We start from the raw sequence: 22,980 nt of genomic DNA on the forward strand, positions 1-22,980 counted from the left end.
CCAGCTTTTCTGGAAAAGGTGTATTTGCTACAGGTGATCTTCCTGTGAGAGCGTTCTTCCAGCAAAAGAACAGGGGTGACTTGAGCAGCCTTGCTCTTACTCTTCATTTTTGGTGCTTTGACTTCCTCCTTAGGTGAAATTCCTGTCAGCTCTGTAGGTAATTACTACAGGTAATTGCTATCAGAATAACTCCTGCTTAGCAACTGGCGGTGAGAGGCTGTTCTCATCCTTAAGGAGATAATTGAATACCTTTTCAAGACAGGACTGATTGCTGAAGGGCTGGGAAGAAAGGCCAGGGCTGTAATCAGGAGCGAAGTGGAAGCCGAGCCGATTCCAGCCTAATGAGCCAATAGCTTTAAGGGTGATTTCTCAGCTTCCTCTGCGTCCAAATCCAGTGTCAGATGCCTGAGTGTGTGAACAGGATGGGATTCAGCAGAGCCGTGGCAGAGAGCTTGGTTTACAGAACCTGGGCTGCTGCAGGAAGTGACAGCGAGGTGACTTTTCCACTGCTCCTTAAACCACACAGATGCTCTGTCTTGCTGAAAGCAGTAGGATGGAAGCATTTGTTAGCTGAAGCAAACATAGGGCTCCTGTTTGTTTCAGGCCACAGAGAGTGCGTATCAGAGTCCCTCCTGACGCACTTGGAGATCTGAGCCTGATGAAGGCATTTGCAGAAGGAAGGAAAGGGTTTTGTTGTAGCTTCCAGTTCGAATTGACCAGGCTGAAGGGAATCACTGGCACTGACTTAAGTACGGAAGGCGAGTCCTGTTGTGCAAGTGTGAGCTTCCACTGCCCTGCTGTCCACACGGCGGCTGGAGATGTGGGGAGGAGAGCCAGTGGCCTTTTTGTTTTCTTATTCTAATGACTCTAAAACCATCTATTAAATAAGTCAGAAAACTACTTGGAGCCAGGAGCTTTCCAGCCAGAATGTCAGTGTTTCAGCCAGTTTGGTGCCTCTGCCACTGACCCAGTGTTCCAGCTATGGCAGGGATGGAGCCGGGTGTCCGTACAGTGTCACCGTACGTCTCCCTGCGATCAATTTGTCTGCATTTTCCTGTCCTTTGTGCTCTATTTGAATTCTCCCACCTTCCCACATGGCCAGCACTAGAGACCTGACTCAGATTTCAGCTTGTGAGGACAAATCACTGCGTGTTTGAAAAGCAGCAGCAGATCTCCTCCCAGGAGGGGCAAGAGCCAGAGTGGACAAAGCCAGAGCTCCCCTCCTCCCCTGACAGGAGGCCGATGCGGATCCTGGGGGCTGTGGGCTGTGTCAGGGGCACTGTGCGTGCCGCTGGCTCTGGAGGTGCAGGGCTCGGAGGCACAAACAGCCTGGTCAGAGTTAGTCCCACATCACAGAAATCCAGCTGCATCTGGAAAATGGCATGGGGTGAGGAGGCAGAGAGGCTTTAAAGCACAAAGCTAGTGAAATGCCAGGTCATTTATGAGTGAACAGAAGCAGAAACAGGCTCTGCCTGCCCTTAGGAAAGCCACATTTCTCTAGCTACATCAGTCATGGAATCAATCACCAGGTTGGAAAAGTCCCTTTCTTTCCTCCAGTCCATGGCTGTTCAGAGGAATGAAAGTTTTCAACTTTCAGATTTAGGACTCCTCTTTCTCTCAGCAGCCTCAGAACTTCACATTGAAGCTTGAGATGTGTCAGAATTGTTAAGAGCTCCCTTAAGAGTGGGAAAGACACAGGGATGTCCCATACAAGAACAAGCTGAAAGAGTTGGGGTTGTTCAACCTGGAGAAGAGAAGGCTGCAGGGAGACCTTAGAGCAGCTTCTAGTACTTAACAGGACTCCAGGAAAGCTGGGGAGGGGCTCTAGATCAGGGAGGGCAGGGAGAGGATGAGGGGAATGGTTTTCAGCTGAAAGAGGGGAGATTGAGATGAGATCTTAGGGAGAAATGTTTTCCTGTGAGGGTGGGGAGGCCCTGGCCCAGGTTGCCCAGGGAAGCTGTGGCTGCCCCATCCCTGGAGGTGTTCAAGGCCAGGTTGGATGGGGCTTGGAGCCCCTGATCCAGTGGAAGGTGTCCCTGCCCATGGCAGGGGTTGGAAATGGATGGGCTTTAAGGACCCTTCCAAATTGTTCTGTGATTCTTCTGACAGCAGTTCTGCTGTGCTGAGGCAGCACGGGGTGTAACGCAGCCACCTCCAGTGGTTTCCATAACCTGCCCTTGCTGCAGCCACAGCTGATAGCAGATTGTCCCAAGAAAACACAATGAAGCCTTTCAGCAGCTCGGTGATGCCCTCAGCTCTCCTGACCTGTCAGATCTGAGTGCTCTGTCCCCACAGCTGCCGTTGAGCCAGTGTGTTTGGGTCTCTCTGTGCTGACGCAGCCTCCAACGTAACTTTCTGCTCCCTTTCCTTCCCCACCCCAGCAAGCAACACGAGAGCGAGGAGGGCGAGAGCCATCGGCGCCACAAGCACAAAAAGAACAAGCGGAGCAAAGAGGAGAAGGAGGCCAGTGAAGACGGCGCCCAGGAGGGAGAGGAACAGGATGCCAAGGAGTAACCTCAGCCGCTGCCAGCCCTCAGGTGGAGCTCACTCCTTTGGAACCAGCGTGGCAGCCGTGCTGTTGTGCTTTGGGGGTTGCTGATGTTTTCCCCCAGGAGGCGAGGCTGACTCTGGGCGAGCGGTGCAGCACGGGGTGGTTGTCGGAGCCGAGGCTGCACAGGCAGTTAAACCTTTTTTTTTCCTTCTATTTTTTTTTGTGTTGTTTTTTTTGATACAAGACAAAATCCAGCAGTTGTAGAATACAGAGCACTGAGCTATTCATACACATCCCTAGGGAGAACTGTGCTGTATCAGATCCTATGGTTTCTGATGGAAGATGGCTTCAGCTGAAACTAACGCATTTAGGTGATAGGTTTTGGTTATTTTTTTTGTCATCGTCATTCCGTTTTCAAAAATAGGACAGTAAGTGCAACTTGAAATTTATTGTCCAAAGAAAAGTGTGATTTAGATCCTGAGAGCCAGCTTAGAGCCTGGCGTCTAGTAGTGAAAAGTCTCATCCCCAAATAAATTCCTTTGTAGCTACAAAAACTTCTTCTGGTTCCTCCTTGGCCAGCAGGCAGCACGTGAGGAGGAGCTGCTTTTCCTGCAGGGTCCTGCTGTGCTCTGACAGCTCCAAGAAGCTGGTGTGTGTGTGCAGAGACTTCAACCCCAGCTTTTTTTGTTATCCATTGCAAAAATAGTTCCATCCTGTTTCCACCTAAGCGGGAAGCCGGCGGGGGACCTGTAGGACGAGCATGAGTTTCTCTTTAGTTAGTTCTGACTAACTTTTTTAAGTATCTTCCACTACTTTGACTTGTTATTTAAAACTGTCTTAAATCTTTGCTATAAAATAGTACGGTTCTGAAATTCTACATGGGTTTTTTTGTATTGTAATCGTGCATGTCCAGGTGTCACATGAAGCTTGGCGTGAGAGACCAGAGCCGGTACAGCGCAACAGTGACGCTCTGTGTGACAGCGTTTGAGCCATCGCCTGCAAACCCTGCAGGGAGAAAAAAAGAGTGGGGGTTTTGTTTGGTTTTGAATGTAGCTTTTTAAACAGGTTTTGGGAGATGGGTGTGGACCCAACCAGAGTTAAAGGGCAGAGCCTGGAATTGGGCTTCACAGTATCCCTCCCGCTGCAGCCACATCAGAGTTGTGGTGGAACACCAGGGTTTGGGATATGGATCTCTTATCAGTCACCCTGAGGCAGCTTCAGGAGCCCCTGCTCCTGCCCCAGCTCCAGGGCCTGGGTGGTTGGTTTCAGCTGGGATTGCCCAGGAGCTTATGGGAACTTGGGATGAACCTTTTATCCATTTGTGGCAGGGCCTGGGCAGGGGAGAAATCAAAACTGTTTGGTGCCTGCCCTGTGGAAACCACATTTGTCTGCTGCGCAAAGACCCTCTGCTTCCAGAGCCGGTTCTTGGACTGGTGGCATCAGCGTTTGTCTGGGACCCAAGCTGGAGAGGAGAGAGGGTCCCCAGGTGCTGAGCATTGCTGAGAGCCGGAGATGAGCACTTCGCAAATCTCATTACCTAAGTGCCAGCCAGCTCCAAGTGGAGAGAAGGAATCTCAGGCCAGTCCAACTCCTGCCAGCACGCGAGAGGCACAGCACGAAGGAGGAGAGGGGCTGACTCCATTGCTGTTGTGCAGCACACAGTAACTGGCAATGATGGCTCCTAGATCATCAAACGCTGGCCCTGCAGCCAGGGCTGTTCTGTGCTGCCTGCACTGCGAGAGGAGTCACACCATAAGCTAAAACAGCCCCAGCTCGGACATGAAGCTCCTCTGGGAGCAGCAGCAGCCTCAGCATTGTCCTGGAGTGGCTGTGTCATGCAGCACACTCAGTCGGGGAGTTAAGCCTCATTAAATAAAGCTTGCTTTAGTCCCTGGGGTAGCTCTGCAGCCCAGGCACTCCCCAGCAAGGGAAGTGGGGCTGGGTTTCCTTTTTCCCAGGTCTTCTTCCCAGTCACAGCCGTAGGACAGTCCAGCCCTTTCCCCAGAGAAGCAGAAGACAACTGTGCTCTTTTACAAGGTCATTTTGTTTGAGAAGGGTCTGGTGCCAAGGTGACCTGTTCTGGTGACAGTAGCAGCTGATACAAGGGGAGGAAATGGTAAAAACACACCCAGGATCCCATGTCTTTGATTAATATCACAATAATTTATAAAGGCATCAAAACAAATTCAACATCTTTTCACACGCTGATCTTGGAAATGCTTACATCGCTAAGACAGTTTGGTGAAGATGAAGGCACCTTGAAACGAGATGGAGTAATAGTAAAAACCACACTGCAAAACCCATCTGCACAGCCCACAAGTGACAGGTGGGGCTGCTCAGCAGGAATTGCCTTCTCCATCTACAGAAACATTTACTGTCCCCGACCAGGCACTGATTCTGCACGCTGATTGAAAAGAGACCAACATTGCTTCAGGTCTGCGTGTCCTTTGTGTCAGACAGGCCCAGTGCCTCATTTTCCACAGGCTTTCTGACTCCTGCCTGCTCTCAGCATTCAGTAGGAACAACAGGACAAAAGTGCCAGAGCCCAGCTGGCCACATCCTGTTTCTGCTGGCCACAGGGGAATTTATCACCCAGCCAAAGCAGCTGCACCGTGTGCCAGGGAAGCTTCAGATCGCAATCACAGGCTCTGCCACGTACCAGCCAAAGGAAGGGAAGGTAACCGTGCGTGAGCACCTGCGTCACCCGGTGAGGAACGGCTCCGCTCTGCAGGAACAGCAGATTACAGAGCAGCCGGCCCTAAGAAAAGCTTCGACAGTGACGGGCAGGGACCTGCAGTCAGTTACAGCAACAGGGAATTAAACATTCCTTCTAGGCAGCCTCTGCCCAGGGGAGAGAAACTCCTCTCGTTCCAGTATTCTAAGCTGGCCCATAAAAGCTGCAGCAGAAGCAGCATAAGAGGAAAGATAGTGCTCACTGCAACCTGGTTGGAGAAAGACCTGTCATTTCTACTGCTGATTAACAACCTTAAGAAGCAGGAATTGTTTCATGTGCACTGGCCAGGTGGGAGCTTGGCAAGGCATCGTAGGTCAAACCAACCTGCCTTGGGTTCAGTTCTTTTATTCCAAATTTTAGCTCTACAGTGGATTTGGCCAGGCACACAGGGTCCCTCCAGAGGGATCTCACACAGTCATTACAACTCGTTGAGCTTATCCTGCTCCAGAGAGGTGAGCGCTTGCTCCGGCTGCAGGAGGGACACGAGCAGAACTGCTGGAGCTCATCTCAGTGCCTGCCAGTGCAGGTGCCGTGTGGGGTACATCCTGCCCCAGAACCTGCCTTAATACTCCATCTCATCACGGAGGAACTCATACAAGTAAGGCAGCATCCCAGGACAGAGGTTTCTTGTAACACCTGTTTACAGAATGATCTCCCTTCTGTGGGAAAAGCCAGTCATTTTGTCAAGTCCTAAAACCAGGGAAGCCAGCCTGAGGAAGGGGATGAAAATTAAACAAGTGCCTTATCTCTGGCTACTGTGAGAGATACACTCATTAACCAACCTGGCCAGCAGTTTCTCTCCAAAGGAGGAGAAGGCCTGAGCCATAACCAGGCTGCAAACTCCTCTCATTCCAGCCTGTTCTGTTCAAGGCCCACAGAAGAGGGACACAGTGGGCAGAGAGGCAGATGAGTTTGGAGCACCAACCATGCGATTAACACACGAACAGCGGGTGGCTCTTCCACAGCTCCTTTATCAAGGAACAAAGGAGGTTGTGTGGACAAAGAGTCTCGCCCAGGCCTTTTCCATCGCATGTAATTTGACTGCAAGCCACTTTATCCCATAAATCCTCCCTGAGGGAGCCTGCCTGGGGCTCTCCCTGCCAAGGGGCTGGCTGCGTGGTGCTGAGCTCCCCTGGCACAGGAACACTCCAGGGTGCTCCTCAAGGCTGAGGGGTCTTTCACAACAGCAGGTCTTTGGTAAGCGTCTGATATCCTGCATAATTTTGTGATTTGTCTTGGTAATTTCGAGTCCTTGCTGCATCCTTTGTGCAGCAGAGTGAACCTCGCTATCAGACTCTGAAATACGATGTGGTAAGAGTATGACTTAAACAGTGAAACCACTTCTGACACCTTAGACTGCTTGAAGAACCACTGTCAAAGTCACCCATTTATGACAAACTGGCATAGTCGGCAGGATCCTAAATCGTGATTCACAATAGCTGCCTGGTGATAGGACCTTCACACAGGCCCACACAGCTCACCACGCAGCTCTTCAGCTAAGAGAGTTAAAAGGGTTTTTTTGGATGTATAAACACATTCATTAGATGTCAGTAACCTTACAATATCGAGACTGGGAGCTATAGAACCGCTTGACTGGGTCCCCTTACAGATTTATTAGTGGCTTTTAACCGCACATATAACATGACCGATTCAGAGATCAGCATTAAACAAGCAGAGAAATGACAGTCATACCTGTTTTATCCTGTTCAAACCACTGAATGGAGAGCAGAGCCCCAAAACTGAGGCACGCACCTCAAAGGCAACTTGTAGGGGAACACTGGAAAAAGCTTTCTCTGCCACAGCAATCCTGAAGGGCTTTAATGAGCCCAGGAAGCTACAACAACTGTTCAGATTACCCGTTACTTTGAGTCCAACAACCAGATTTGTTGATAATCTCAGCACGGTCAAGAAATGTTGCCTGCAAAGAGGACACCAACAGTCTTGCATGGCAATACGCTGTGCAGCACGAGTTCAGCATTCCCTCGCTTTATCCACCACAGGCTGAGCTCTGTGTGATGGCCAACTGAGGTCCAATACCTGCACCTGTGGTGTGTTTCACTTGAGCTTTCACACAAGGCTTCCTGGCCAGGACACCACAGTAAGCGTGACTTTGTTCCTTTGCTCCTTCAGCATTGGGATGAGTTCCGAGTTGCTCATTCCTATCGCTGGCACTCCATTTACTGCCACTATTTCATCACCACACCTAATGAGAAGATAGGAAACATGCTTATCAAGACTTATTAAAGTGTTAATGCTGTATCCCAGGACCCCCGAGGTCACCTAGCATGCCCTGAGCTATGGCCATCAACTCCTCGTTGAAGCAACTTTTTCATTTCTGAGTTAAAGAGGGCAAGGGAGGAGGAGGACGCTACTGGTCCTCGAGTGACACAGCAGGGAAGGTCACCAGCAGTGTGACCAGCTGGCCGGGCAGCAGGGGAAAAAGTTAGAGAAAACAGATCTGTGCTGATAAACACGGTCATCACATCATGACTGTCACTCGCTGAGGGGAAGTGCTCACGGCACTGAAGCAGCAGAGCAGAGGTTCCAGTCCTGCCGGTGTGGCACACCAAGCCACTGTCCTGGCACTCAGACGGAAACCCCTCACACCAAGGCTCTGGCCCCGCTCTGCTCTTTCACACCATTTCCAGGGGAGCAAAGCCCAGCTCCCTGCACTGAAACTGTGTCCCCTCAAGACAGCAGCCTCACTTCTCCTGTCTACAGCGCTGCACCTGCACTTGCCACACTTGAGGCACTCACCACAATTACTAACCAGGTCAGCAAAGCTTGTTTTCGGTTTCCCACAAAGGAGGGCTTTTGTTTCTTCCACTGGGATACTTTTCCTAATTCAGGAGATTGTGTTCTCTGGAACCTCCAAGACTCACCTCAAACATCCCCTTTCTACTTTTATCTAATTACTCAATTAAAACCTTTACAGCCTTTTAAAACGTAACTGTTAATTCCTTTTAATTGCACCTTTACAGAGAAACCAAAACCCTCTAACATAGGATTTAGTAACAGTGCGCAAGTAAGTGTGTGAGCGAGGGTCTAAGAATCAGCAGTGATGAATGTTTCGCTCCGCTAGTGATAAGGGTAGAGCAGTAAAACGCTGCCCTGAGTACTGGTAGTGCTCAGACACACAGACCCACAGGGCACCTCATACTTACTTCAGTTTCCTGTCTCGGAAGGCAGGAGTCCCAGGCACTATGGTTTTGATGAAGAATGGCTGATTGCCTTTGCTTTCCTCAAAGCCTCCAACGATGCTGAAGCCCCAGCTCTCCAGGTTTCCTTTACTAAGGACGATATCCTGACAGCAGTGAAGGTAGCTGCGGAGACAGGCACAGTCAAAACCAGAGAATGCTTAGGAGCGTCCCCCAAGGAAAACCGCCTGGCCAGAAGCTGATGTTTCTCCTCGCAGAAAGCACAGCTGTGTAACAGCCTCATATTTATCTTCCTTTTTTAAGGACTTGAGGCAACCCCTTTGCAGGGCAAGTTCAAGGGATAATTCTCACATAGAATCATAGAATAGTTGAGGTTAGAAGGGACCTCAAAGCCCATCCAGTTCCAAACCCCCCTGCCATGGGCAGGGACACCTCCCACTGGATCAGGCTGCCCACGCCCCATCCAACCTGGCCTTGAACACCTCCAGGGATGGGGCAGCCACAGCTTCCCTGGGCAACCTGGGCCAGGGCCTCCCGACTCTTACAGTAAAGAAATACTTCCTTAGATCTAGTCTAAATCTGCCCCTCTCCAGTTTATACCCAAAACCAAAACAGCCTGTGCCATCAGCAATAAGCTGTGAAGTTCCATGTTGTACTGCAAAAGCTTTTAGCCCACCGAGGCTTTAGCAGGGCAGCCAAAAATGAACAGACCCAAGCGGAACAACTGGTCTTGAGGACTCAAGGTCAGGTTTTGGTACATTTCCAGGATTTTCTGTAATCTAGTGTTTGTGTCTGTTCGTGCCAGAGTGCAGTGAGCCTTCTTCTGCAGCAGTTTAGTCCCATTTGAAAGGAACCCAGTTTGGGCTGGTCAAGACCTCTCTGCAATGTGAGCTAAAACAGCAACTGAGGATAACTGGGATTCTCGCTTCCAGAGTGCATTCCTGAGCCAAACTGAAGTGCTAGCACAGAAGCACCCTGAACATTCCCAGGTGACAAACAAGGGTGCCATTTCAGTTCACGGATTCTCAGCAATAATTAAAAATAAGTTGTTTGTGGCAGCTACAATGTCAAATATAGATACGCTGCTTAGCTGAAAAAGGCAGATTCTTAGTGGCTTTAGGGAAAACATTCATTCTATGGACATCCAACTAATTGCTACCAGGTCTTACTGTGAGCAGATGGGAAAATGAGTGAGGGAGCACAAGAATTGCACCATTTTTAGTACTAGAAACAAGGAAGAAGATTTTGTCAGATCCTGAAATGATATAACCTTGCTTTGTGCCTCCTAACCACCCTCACACTCATAGAAGAATGGCAGACAAATTCAGGTCAGCGTAAGAAAAGAAGACTGAAGAGGAGAAACGTTATCCAAAACCATTGTTCTTCGCTTCAGTAGCAAGGTGCAGTAACCGATAAATGAAGGGGAGCCAACGTTAATACCAGCAGCCATAGAATTTCAAGCAGTGCATTAAATGGCAGGTAACGTCAGTATGCTCTTGAAATGAAAGGTGACCGAAGAGCAAAGAGTGGACTCCAGTCCACGTAGCAGAAAGTGTGGTAAAGCTGCAAGCTGCCAGATAGCCAAATAAACTGGAAAAGGAAGAAGAAAGAAAGTCCAGCTGGGTTTTGCCTTGCTCTACTTCACCACAGGAGCACACACGAGGAACAAACACCAGCCAGCCTCTGAGGGTTTGCACTCAGGTTTGGGCTGTCCAGGTACAGCTCTGGCCAGTTCGCCCCAGGCCTGCCCAGAACAGACAGGGTGATTCCCTGGGGAAGCGGAGGCAACTGGGAGGATGGGGCTGGGTACTGGCCAAGTTACAGTCACTGGAGACAAAAAAAAGCTACTGTCCTGGGGTGGTTTTGTTACAGGCTGCTAAGTAACACAGAGGTAACATAACAGAGGCATTGTTATTTGTTCTTCTTTCAGGTGCCTCAAGAAACAAGGCTATAAATAATCTGAGCTTCCCACAGAAGGGTTTGGCTTTACTGCTCCATGTGCACTCCCTGCACAATCCTCCTCCAGTCAGCTGGAATGACAACAGACTCTGCCTTTCCCACCTGAATGTATTTTGCCAAAATAGCAAAAGCGAGCAAGACAGAGGTTCACCTCTCCAGGAAGGAGGCAGAAGTTCAAGCTTTCAAAGCCTCTGCTCTGTCATCTGGAGCTTACCACACTGCTGCTAAAATCTGGATAAGTCTACAGTCCGAAAGCCTTGCAGAAGGAAAAAAAACTATTCAGAATCATTTCTGCTTCGTGCTAAAGATGACACAATTACGATAGCCAGAAAGAATCAGACAGGAAGAATGCCTGTTCCTAACTGAGATAATGGCATTCAAAACTCTAAAATGGCACAGGTATCTGTTGGCTTCTGTTATGCAGTCCAAAAAGAGATAGAGTGATTTCAGTTAATGATATTTCAGCAGTCTGTATCTACGTTGACTACATGCCAACTCAGTGCCTCAAATCCCGAATCTATACTTCTCATTGTCTGTGTCAGTTCTCCTAGGAAAAATAAGGGTTTCAGGAACTTCTGAAATAGGTCACTGTCCAACAGAAGTGGAGGAACAATTGGTCATACTGTGAAAAGCATTGCAAGTTTCTTATGCATTCATTATACTGTGATCTTGTTGAAAAATAAGGCATTCTGCTATCTTAGAGCTAGATGAGAATACCAGAACTGCTCCCAAGTCAACCAACCAAGCAATTAATTTCTAGTGTTTGAGTGAAAATCAGCTCTGCGATTGAACAAATCCCTGTACAGTCACCAAACAAACATACCTAGGCAATCCAAGCCAGGTGATCCAGAGGGGAGACCAGCTGAATCCTTGCTCCTTGATGTCCAGAGATGGTTCTGTTGAGTTCAATGAAACGATTTCCAAGGCCTTCAGTACAACTGAGTGGGAAGCTGCATTAGATTTCAGTGCTGAGACAGCTTCATAGTAGTTCAGCTGAGTCAAATCAATGCCATTTATGCTCAAAAGTACATCTCCTGTTGATTAAATAAGATAGGATTATTATGGACCTCTTGCTGTGAAGCCCATTTCTGCCTTAAGATCTCATGTGGAACCCTGTTCCAGCCTCACTTTAGTGTCTAACTTCTGCTCAAAAAAAAAAACAAACCTGAACGGTTCCTAAAAGATGAAGGGTCTGAGAGCCTCCTTACCTCGCTTGATTCTGCCATCCCTGAAGAGGCATCCAATAGGCTGCACGCTTGTTACATAGATAGGGAGCTTGTTTTTGTTATCCCTTCCACCTCCAATTGTTATTCCTAAAGATTCCTTTGGTTCCTTTTTTATTGCAACTGTCTTTTCATGACTTGCGTAGCCCTGAGGTAAGTCCTACAAAGGAAAGACAGTACAAAATGCAGCTTCATTAACGCAATTAACATTGGAAGCCCAGTTCTGGAAGAAGATAGCGGACCATCTTGTATCTTTGATCCAGACCATTTCAGGAATATTGCTAGATAGCAAAGGCAGCTTCTTCTGTGCTTGCTCTGCATAGAAATACTACCCTGTACTTCCAAAGGGACACCACCGCAACTGAGGCACTGCTCTCCTAATGATGCCTGGTTCTTTTACTGTAGAGATGCTCTCTCTGAGGAGTTCTGCACTAAGGAACAAGCTGCCAACTCATTTCAAGGCCATTCATTTCAAGCAATCAAACTCTCTTGCGCGACTACTACGTGTTCAGGTTGCAGTGAAAGCAGGTATTACAGCATACACTGGAGAAACTATGTGTAAATTATGTTCTAAGATATAAATCAAGGAACCACACTCCAGTCATTTCTGACAGCCATTACAAGTACAAGTCTAAGCAGTTTTAGCAAGTTTTCTCACTCAAATGGAAGCTCTAAATGTAGAGCAAATCTTGCCAGGTACAAGAGACTAGTGATTCTCCTTTTGCTCATCCTGTTTCTTGTTATATGCAAATAGATGGCAGACGCAACACAGAAGTCACACGAGCCCTACAGTGTAACACGTGCAATTTCTCCTACTGTACCATAAAGTTCTCTGGCTCCAAATAAGAAGCATGACTTCATTCTCAGAACACAGAATCATAGAATAGTTGAGGTTGGAAGGAACCTTAAAGATCATCCAGTTCCAACACCCCTGTCTTGGGCAGGGACACCTCTCACAGGATCAAGTTGACCAAGACCCATCCAACCTGGCCTTGAACACCTCCAGGGATGGGGCAGCCACAACTCCCCTGGGCAACCTGTCCTAGTGCCTCACCACTCTCATGGTGGAGAAATTCTTCCTTATATCAAGCCTAAATCTGCCCCTCTCCAGTTTATAGCCATTCCTCCTCGTCCTATCACCACCCACAAGCTCTCAATCACATCACCCCCAATCGTGTACTGAAATCGGGGATTGCCCTGGCTCAGGTGTAGGACCTTGCGTTTGGCCTTGTTGAACCTCATGAGGTTTGCACAGCCCCACTTCTCCAGCTTGTCCAGGTCCCCTCTAGATGACATCCCGTCCTTTCCGTGTGGCAACTACACCACTCAGCTTGGTGTCATCTGCAAACATGTTGTGCTTGATGGATGTTGAGAAGTCAGTCAAGTGTCTCATATATGGTAAACATCCTATTGCCCTTTCCAGACGAGGAAGGATTAAACACTGCTTCAGCACCAATGTTAGAGACATTTGAAGGAATTTTTGATGTATTTTTTCCTAAATCTGTGTTTCACACTAGATAACAAACGTACAGTTGTCCAGTACCAAAAGCCACAAACCTGCCTTTCAACAGCTCAGGAAGAAATGGAGCTACTCATCAGTCTTGTGTGACAAATTGCCATCACAGAACAAATGTAATGGATTGACCAATAGGTCTAAGACCAAGAATAACCAGTGATTTTGCTGCTCTTTACAAAACTTGCCTTCTGGTAGTTAGATTTTCGTCTATAGTGATTCTGGTCTAGTCGTCTCCGATGGTGCACTGGGCTTCCTCCATTGCTGCTGCTGCTGCTACTATTGGATGTGCTGCCCTCTTCCACCGGCTCTGACAGCTGTAAGCCTGGCTGCCTCAGGACCACAAAGTTGACTCGTGATTCAGTGCTCTGCCAGACCAAACGAAAAAGGGTATATAAATCAGATGGAAAAATCAACTAGAAATCGACAGCCCCTGTCATTTTCTTGTGGAGAGAGAAGGGTTGGCATGAGTTTCTACAAAGGGTCTGAAACAGGGCTGTGCAATGTGATACAAGGGGTTTTGTGAAGAGCCACGGAGTCCTCTGGTGAAACGAAAAATGGAATTAGCAAGTGTTAGTCAGAAGGAACAGGAGTAGAGGCAGGCTTCACTCATGCCTTCCTCCCCTACAACTGCCAAACGAGAGAAGGGAAAGCAATGATTAATTCCTCTGCTTCAGCACAAATAACCGAGAATGTTGACCACTCATGGATGACCCATGATATGAGTACTGCCTGCTTTTTCTTTTATTGTAAAAAAACTCGTTCAAGCTCTTTCACTCCCAGCTGATGCACCATGCCTATTGTTCCACATCTTCCACCCATTTTTTTCCCAGAGTACCTGAAGACATGGCCTTTTGTCTAAAATTGCTGCCAACTAACATTTAACAAGCTGCACAGCTGGCCTTGGCAGAATACAGGGAGAGTATTTGCTGTTGTTACTGCTCTAATGTGTTTTGTAAGCTCAGATAAGTTTGGCAAACCCTTTTTGTGAAGGACTGCACTGAGGAAAGGCGTACGCACACTTGGGATGTTTCCTGTAATGGAAGAGAGAAGTGCAGCTGCCGCTCTCTCTTCTTGACATGGGACTCTGTTTCCCTGGTGCCACAGCTCCCTGGCAGCAGGGAATTCCCTGGCCTTGGAAGAAGGACTGCATCAACTGCTCTGGGTCTTTTTGTCTTTTTAAACTAGTAGAGATGAGTTTTGTTTCCTGAAACAGAATTTAAAGCTTCTTGCCTCCAAAGTCACTTCAGGTAGAGCAATTTCTTTTCCAGATAAGTTGTCTTAATAAAATATATTGGAAACATCATGTCCTGCGATGAAGATTCACCCTCCCCTTCAGCCAGGGGTCCCAGAATACATACAGTACCTATAGCTGTGCAGATATATCTATATAGCTGTGAATGGTACTTTACAATACGGGCAGAAGGACTCTTTTCCACAAAATGGTTTGCAATCAAAGTTAAAATGACATTTAACCGAGAATTTGAATTAGCCCTCAGATGAACAGAGATCACGTTTGGAAGACTGTTGCAGTTTTACACAAATACGACTTCAAAAGGAATTCAATCCTAAAACCCACTGAAGCCAAGTCAGAGACTTTGATTACTGATTTCAGTGGGATCAAGAAAGACTCCTCATACAAGAGTTTTGCTTGCACATTACAAAGGAAATAGAGCAGCACTAAATGGGATGCAAACAAAATTCCAAGAGACCACAGAATGGAATCACATCTATGACATAAAAAAAGATCTCAGTACAGGAACTCTGCTCTTTTCTTTTTCTTTTCTTTTCTCCCATGTCACTGCACTCCTGTGCTGATATCCAGGAAGAGAACTGGCTCCCTCTCACTCTGTTGACCTCAAGTCCTTTCCGGGATATAAACAGTATGTGATGAGATGTATTGTGTCAGGATCTTTAGGAAAAAACAAAAACTGGAGGTCACCGTCTAGGGAGATAAAGAATTTGAACTGATTTACATGATTTCTGCTGCACACGTAACAATCCTCAATCCTTAACCGAAAATTTCTCTCTCATTCCTTTCACCAAAACACCTGGCATCCTGCAATAGGAGCACATTCCTATCATGAAGGGAGAGGGAGAGACCACTTCTCTTCTGCCCACTTAGTGGTTTAGTTGTTTTCCACACTTCCTTCCCAAACACAGGTTAAAATGGGGAGAAAGATCAGTCGAAAGGGTTCTCTTCTGTGCTGCCAGCCTATCGCATCTCCCAGCAAATGTCTTTGCTTGAAGGACAAGCAGCTGTCCTAATCTCTCCTTGTATCTACACACTGCATACCAACATTCAGCTGCAAGGAAGGCTCCTAACATGGCACCACAAAAGAGATCCAACTGCCTTAGCTGAACTAAAATGCCATGAGCAACTGCCTCACTTCAGACTCGTCAGTGGTGACTCACAATGGATTCCCACTCTTCATGTTTATCTTCACTTGGAAGCAGCGCTTCCCACACATCCGCAGGGAAGTCACTTTCCCAAACTGATAATTTCAGGGAACGCAGTTTGCTCCTGTGTGTTCCGTCAGCCCTTGGGTCAGAACCTGCCATCCACACAGAGTCATGAGCCCTACAACCTCACCATCTCATAAATTACCTGGATTATCTGCGCAGCAGCCTCAGGTGTTCCTTGCCTCAAATCCTGGCCATTTATTGACAGGACTCTGTCATTGCGACTCAGCTTTCCATTTTTGGCTGCCAATCCGCCCTCTAAAAGATCTAGAATAAAAATCCCTGCCTCATCTGTCTTCCTGATCAGTTTGATTCCCAAGGGTTCAGATCGGTCTCTCTTTATCAATGTAACGTGGATCACTTCCCGATTTGTAGCAGAAGTGGAATCCTGCTGTGCAGTCTTATTGGAAAAACCCTTCTCCTGCAGGACCATGAGGTGGAGAACAGGACCTGGGTGGCGCAGGAAGGAGACAGCTTGGCAGTGAGTCACACTGCTGATGTTGACGCCATTCACCTAGAAAGACAAACAAACCAGAGTCACTAATCAGAAGCTCCATAATGTAGGTGCTGTCCGCAGCGCGGAACATCACGAAGTTGGAGACAGGATGCACGACTCCCTGTGCAACGCTGTGACTGAGGCAGCTGCTTCTGATGCACATTAGACAGCAGAGTTTTCTAAAGCAGAACGCAGAAAGAAGCAGATGAAATTAGACCATAATTGCTGGTGAATAGCTGAGGACAAGGACAAGGCAGGAGAACTCACATAACTAACGAATCTAAGACTGCAAAATATTAAATCACTGCATCCATCCCATGGCAACGCAGAACTGGGTTCCCTTAACTTCTAGAGTTCGATACACACTTGGAAGAGAAGACTCAAACTGAATAATACTCGTCCTCATGCTCAAGCTGCAGAGTGGTCCACAGCTTCTGGAATCATCAGCCTAATCATGCTTTTACTAAGTAACTCTGAGGAGCTACTTTTTGCTTTGTCTATTGTCAGGTAACACCACGCGCAGTCCTCTTTTCGGATGTTAATAGGGCTACTGTGGGGGACCTGCCCTATTTACAGCCCACTTAGGACTGAAACATGTACAATTCAACTGGATAAAACAGAAGTTACTAAGATCTAACAAAGCAACTCAAAGACTGTATTGGCCACTACTGTATGTGGGGCTGCCAGTCCACAGTTCAACAGGATAATGAGGTCTTTATGGCTTGTCAAATGACTGGGCAGCCGTAGCTTGGAGGTGCTAACAGTTCTTGCTGCAAGTAGGCTGTGCTGCTGCATACAAGCTTCTGTCGCCTCAATTAGCCCACTGTAACATGGTGTGATTAATCTGGAGACTCCATCTGGCCCTGGGTCAGCCTGGTACGAGGATGGTGCTCTTTATTACTCACATCACATATCTGATGCTTACTTCAAGTCACAAGGTCTTAAACTTTGGACCTGCCCATTTAGAATATGCAGCTTAAGCAATATAGCAGAGCAAGCAATTATAGGACTTCCTAAGTAGAGCAGAGTCCTTTGGAAAGAAATGATGCTACTGTGTGAAGTCTATCAGACAGATTTTTATTTTTTTTTACTTTATCCAGAATGGTCTGCGTTTCTGGAAAACTATCAAATATGCTAGGAATATGAGAGGAACCTCAAAAATCTGACTCTTGGCCCCAGCAGATATGCAATGCTGCTGACATACAAGTCTGCTCATTGCTTTAAGACCCTCAGCTGGAGAGATTTCCCAGCTTTCCTAGGCAACTCTCCTTGACCAGCCAGGATCTAAAGTCTAAATCTAGATCTAAAGAAGCAATGGGACTCCCAGAAGAATGAGTTTTACATACCTCAAGAATATGGTCCCCAGGTGCTATTCTTCCATCCGCAGCAATGACAGAATCCTGCAAGACTTCCTGAACAACAATGTTTCCTAGCGGGGTGTCTTTACCCCCAACTATCCTCATCCCAAGCTCTTCCTCTGGGTCTTCTCGGTGAATTTCAATGGTGTTCGTTTCAGCCACAAGACTGGTTCTCTGGGGAAGGTCTGAGTGTGGAAATTGAAGAGGGAAAAACCAACCCATTAACAGATTTTTCCTCCACATAGCACCACAAAATTTACACTGGCAGGCTGGGCTCAAAGTAGCATGTGAAGGCAAAGCAGCTATCAGGAGAGGACAGAAGAGGTCTTCGAAAAGCCCCTGTTTCTTCGCAGTTTCTCCAGAACATTTCTCATCTTCTCTGAGCTCATGGTGGATTAAAACTTTTCCATTATTATTTCTAGAGTTTCATTATAGAATCATAGCATGATGGAATGGTTTTGGTTGGAAGCGACCTTAAAGCCCATCCAGTTCTAACTTTTTGCCATGGGCAGGGACACTTCCCACTGGATCAGGGGCTCCAAGCCCCATCCAACCTGGCCTTGAACACCTCCAGGGATGGGGCAGCCACCACTGCTCTGGGCAACCTGGGCCAGGGCCTCCCGACCCTCACAGCAAAGCATTTCTTCCTGAGATCTCACCTCAATCTCCCCTCTTGCAGCTTAAAACTGTTCCCCCTTGTCCTGTCCCTGCCCTCCCTTATCAAGAGCCCCTCCCCAGCTTTCCTGGAGCCCCTTTCAGCACTGGAAGCTGCTCCAAGGTCTCCCCAGAGCTTTTTCTTCTCCAGGCTGAACAACTCCAACTCTCTCAGCCTGTCCTTGTACGAGAGGTGCTCCAGTCCCCAGATCATCTCCATGGCCTCCTCTGGACTCACTCCAAGATTCAATCTGTTTCAATTACCCTTTAGAGGTTTATTTTCCTGCTGTGACAGCTGGCCTACCAGAAGTGCACACATCACAAATGCCAAATTCCACAATACCCATTAGAAAAGAGGACAACTGAGCTGTAATTACTGCTCTGCTGTGCAACTTCCCTTCCCTAATTTCCTTTCCTCCTCTTTTCCCATCCCCCTGCAAAACAGGAGCAATGTTTGCCTATTCACAACATATTGAAGACTAAGCAATGCTCCTCAGACACTTTGAAGATGAAAGTTGTTGTTAGCGTGTCATATTAACCCAACCAGCACCACAGCGTTTAGGCAGGCGCATCGCTCTAACGAAGCCAAGCACGCTGCTTGTCAGGTGAACCGCAGCTGGGTCATGAGAGATGCAAAACTGCCCCAAGCACACTTTGGGAAGAGGCCACCAGAGAATTAAATTGACCTGTGCCTTAGCTCTGGCACAGGTGCAGTAGTTGCCAGCTCCAGCATCTGCACGCTTAGAAACCAATACTAGCTGTGAAACAAGGCACAGAGATTTCTCTGCCGCTGCCTTCCAACAGCAGTTCTGTACTGAAGCGGAGATGGTTACTTTTATCTGCAAGTGTTTAGTGACTAACTATTAATCCAGAAACTAACACTATACACACACACTTGTGCTAGGAAAATATAATCACTCCAGGGAACTGACTGGGTATTCTTAACAAGATTAGGAAGAACCTAGAACATTTCCTAATTACTAATTATTTGGCTTCTGCAAGTGCTTTAAGTGCTCACATCGACAGAGACCTCCTTCATTTCTGCAATAAACACTGCAAATATTCACTGCAGTCTAACAGAGATTCTCCAAATGGTTTTGCACTGACAGTTCTGTGGTCCTGCCACACCTAACGCACACGGATGCATCTCCCTTCTGCCCAAGGACAAGCCGAGGACAGAGATTACTCCAATAGCTGCTGATGGCTGAATAGTGTTGAGGATATCCAAGAATGCTGGGGACACTTTAAAAATTGAATCGCCTCAGATAATTACCTCATTTTTATATGATAAAGGGTAATTACATAATTACATTTCTGTATCAAACTCTCACCTTCTTCGGTCTCCTCAAAAGCTGGATTAACCAGTCCAGGTTCTGCAGTCCCCAGTGACACCACAGCAGCTGCAGAGCTTTCTGCCACAAGTGATGATTCTCTGCTTGGTACCTCTGGGTCCTTGGGTGTGCTTGTCTCCACCTTGGTAGAAGGATCTTCCTTCCCTTTGGAAATGGAGTTCTTTTTCCGCTGTGTTTCAGATTTGTATTTCTTGAAACCAGGGCACCTAGAGAGAGACTGTCAGTGCCTGCACGTGGCTGGTCTTCACCTGTGTGGTCAGCCTAGCACGTGCAAGCTCTGACTGACCAAGGTATGTGAAGAAGCCTGTTCATCAGCTGCAAAGCTTGTACCAAATTTTTTCCCATTTGACCTTCAGCTTCTACTTGTCCAAGTTTAAGAGTGGACTTGTTATTTTATTACTTTCAAAATTATTAAGCAAAGTGAAAAATGGGAATGTAATAGGAATGGGAGTCTCCCTTGCTAAATATTTACCTAGCAAACAGTCAATGAAGAAAGCAATACCTCTTAAAATAGAGGCAAATCCTTAGCTCTGACCTTTCAGAGATGACTACAACTTTATGTAAAGAAAGTGGCTCAAGTTTAAAGCTCAGCCTTGAACTAGGTTTTGTTTTTAAGAAATCAGTAACATGCAAAAGCAGCAAGCGAGACCTGTTTTTTTCTTTAGTGCTGAGTGAGACCTGACCCTCGGACAGCTCTCCCCCTCCCATCCACACAGGCAACGGCTCAGCTTGACTGCACGCAAGTTGAAGTTTATAATGTCACTGACCAGTCTGCACGCAAAGGTTTAAGAAGTAATTCAACACTTAACAAAATGCAGCCTATCTCAGCAAAACTGAGAGAGGAAAATCAATCTCTTTTATCAAGAATGCTTATAAAAAGATGGCAGGTGAAGAGGGTAATGAATGCAAAAGCATCGCTTTCAGAGACATGAGAAGTATTGGGTGTTTACCAGAGTCACTCTTCAAATTAAATTTGATTATTTACATTCTGGCTAAACAAGTCTCATCCCAGTATTACTTCCTATGGTTTATTCCTAGTCATTTATTCTCCAAGCAGTAAAATGACCTTGAAACTTAAAGACAGAAGCTGTTGGATCCACTTGTGCACATGTCCCACAATATGGAGAAACAAATTCATTCTGCAAAGGGCAGAGAAGTCCTCCAAGAAAAAAAGTTGCTAGATGCTTATTTCCTGAAGTTATGTGCTACTGGTTATTCTCACTTAAAAATAAACCACAGGAACACTCAAAGCCCAGTACCATTTCTTTCTCCTTCTTTTCAGCCTATGCCCACAGTCCAGGTAAAACAGCCAGGATTTTTAGAACACACCCTCCCCACGGAAGATAAAGAACCACAAAAGGTGTAAGAGAATGATATGGTTTCCAGACAGGTCTCCAAGGTAAACATTTAAGGGTGCCTCCTTCTCTTGCACCAAAGGGATTAACGAGTGACAGAAGTTTACTGATAGCAGGGTAGATTTAGAGAGTAGAGGAAAGCCCAGCCCTGGTACGGGCCCTGGCCCCAGCTACACAGCCCTGTCCCTGCACTCTGAGCAACCAGCCCTGCCTGAGAGCAAGCAAAGAGTCAGTTCAAGAAAACAGCTATTACAGGCTTTCACAGATCAAGGGAAGGGGGCACATAAGCATATTCTGTTACTTCCCCTGGGTTCTAATACAAGCTCTCAGCTTGTGGCTACCAAAGGCAAGCAAAAGCTGAAAGGATCTGTCCTTGGCTGGAACTGCAACGGTATCCTCGGTGTAACTATTACGCGCACACTAGCTGACTTGTTTTTAAAATATATTATTGCCACAAAAAGCTAAAACAGCTGAAGGGAAACAAACCTGTTGCATTTCCCACTGCCCTCTGACAAAGCACAAGCTCCTTCCACCTGCAGCAGGGCTTGCACTTAGCTCCCTTTTCTGCAATCATTAACTAGGGAGGTACCAGTGTTCTCCCAGTGCCATGGCAAGAGCTCTGTGCCACCTGCACTTCTTTTAAAGCTACAATATTCTGCCTAATACCAGCTCAAAGAGCAGTGGAAGCACCAAACATCTCTGCTGACAAGCACAAGAAAAGTCTCCCTTAAGTGGGGGAAAAAAAAATTAAAAAAAAATATTTTTCATTCGTTGCTCTTCTCAGCAAAAGAACGAGAAAAGATAATGAAATCCTAAGTAGGTGATTCAGCAACTGCATAACGTGCAGCTTTGAGGGACTTGCATATTTGGATCAAAGACTTATGTATTGCACATGTTAATTGGCCCAATTAAACTGGCAACTCTGCCCAATTCCTTGCTTCAGTGTTGATTTTGTGCCTGTCCTTCTTCTCTGCACCAGTGAAACAAGAAGAAGCACGTTTATAATAACTTTCAGTCAGGTGCCCCAGATCAGGACACACAAATTTATAGGTGTTTGATAGGGTTTGTGTCCGTAGACAACTTACATGCTAGCAGGTGAAGGCCTCGCCCTTTGCCTCTGCGGCACATGGGAGGTGGCCTCCCTAACGCACACACACAATTACACTGTCCTCACCCGCCCACCTTGGTGGCCTCACCCTCTGTCCTCTGTGGCGTCCCACCTTGCCCCAGTTTAAGAACTGCTCTGAGAACGGCTCGTTCTGGTCAGCAGCACAACACACAAACAGCACGACACAAGGAGCAACACAGAATGGGAATGCACCTGTTCTGCAGATGAGCTTCCAGTTCACACCGCTGCATTTTCTGCTGGCACTCAGCCTTGAAGGGACAGAAGACAATCAGCTTATCCAACAGGTTTCGTACTAGAAGGCTGGATTTGTGGCACTGCTGGAAAGAGAGCTTCTTCCGATCCATAGGACAAAAGTTATACTCCTGCATGAAGTTTTCAAGGCACTTGAAACAGTATGTATGTCCACAAGGGGTGTCCATAGGCTGGAGCAGAGGCTGGAGGCAGATATGGCAGATGAGTTCATCGTCCACGTCATCCTGGAAGTTGTAGAGATGATTGTCCAGCAAGAGGTGGAACTGACCACATTCGCCACAGAGTTCGCTAACTTGGGACGCGTGTTCTTCTGCTACGGGATCAGCCATCACAGCCAGCATCCACGGGGCCACCAGCAAGGAAACTTGTCACGTAGTACTGCCTGACAGAGGGACTCTAATGGAAAGGAGAGAAAGAGAGATCTCCAGCCAACTTCCTGCTGTAGATATAACCAATTAAACATTAAATTGTATTCCTGCCTTAAGTTCCCCTGGGACATTGAACCCACCTGCCCCCTTAAGGTTCCTCCTCCCACAACAATCCTGTGACCGATCAACCCAGGGGTCAGAGACTGCAAAGACCTCGTCCGGGAGGATGTTTAAGCACATGGATAAACTGAAGCTTAAATTACTCAACAGGTGCCAGTGATAAAACGCTGCCAAACGTATGAGCTAAAAAAGCTGAGACAAAAGCTGCATGTTCCTGAGGGAGAACAATCCAGGGAGGGAAGGGAAAGAAAGGATAATAAAGACAGCAATTTTTAAACTGACAATTTTTCTCTCTAGCTTTCAACGTTATACCAACTACTTTAAAGATACATATGATGAAACATCAGTTTAGAGA

General features: G+C 47.0%; 3 protein-coding genes across 3 annotated transcripts in view; 1 reads left to right on the top strand and 2 right to left on the bottom strand.

The window, feature by feature from the left end:
* Positions 1-3,368, top strand: part of LOC138726256 (pre-mRNA 3'-end-processing factor FIP1-like) — a 29,978-nt gene extending 26,610 nt beyond the window's left edge. Inside the window, exon 16 of the mRNA XM_069867856.1 lies at positions 2,382-3,368. Coding sequence (XP_069723957.1) covers positions 2,382-2,514 — 133 coding nt within the window. The 3' untranslated portion in view covers positions 2,515-3,368. The remainder of the gene's footprint in view (positions 1-2,381) is intronic.
* The window catches only part of LOC138726284 (ras-like protein family member 11A-like), a 100,950-nt gene that overhangs the window by 12,062 nt on the left and 65,908 nt on the right, over positions 1-22,980 (bottom strand). The window lies entirely within an intron of this gene.
* Positions 4,638-22,510, bottom strand: LOC138726245 (ligand of Numb protein X 2-like). Its single transcript, XM_069867834.1, has 9 exons — positions 22,078-22,510; positions 19,381-19,607; positions 17,384-17,580; positions 15,687-16,055; positions 13,267-13,446; positions 11,551-11,725; positions 11,166-11,376; positions 8,390-8,548; positions 4,638-7,428 (listed from the first exon to the last, which is right to left on the bottom strand). The coding sequence occupies exons 1-9, from the start codon at positions 22,476-22,478 to the stop codon at positions 7,293-7,295; spliced, it is 2,055 nt and encodes a 684-aa protein (XP_069723935.1). The 5' UTR covers positions 22,479-22,510; the 3' UTR covers positions 4,638-7,292.

Source organism: Phaenicophaeus curvirostris, chromosome 13, assembly GCF_032191515.1.
Source record: "Phaenicophaeus curvirostris isolate KB17595 chromosome 13, BPBGC_Pcur_1.0, whole genome shotgun sequence".
NCBI lineage: Eukaryota > Metazoa > Chordata > Aves > Cuculiformes > Cuculidae > Phaenicophaeus > Phaenicophaeus curvirostris.

What these genes read in the sequence shown, in the direction of transcription:
- LOC138726245 (XM_069867834.1), bottom strand. Translation starts at nt 22,478, where the DNA reads ATGCTGGCTGTGATGGCTGATCCCGTAGCAGAAGAACACGCGTCCCAA. An exon ending in ACCTGGCTTGGATTGCCTAG is followed by an intron (nt 8,549 to 11,165) that starts GTATGTTTGTTT and finishes CTGTCTCCGCAG; the next exon opens with CTACCTTCACTGCTGTCAGG. An exon ending in TTCCGAGACAGGAAACTGAA is followed by an intron (nt 7,429 to 8,389) that starts GTAAGTATGAGG and finishes TCTTCTCATTAG; the next exon opens with GTGTGGTGATGAAATAGTGG.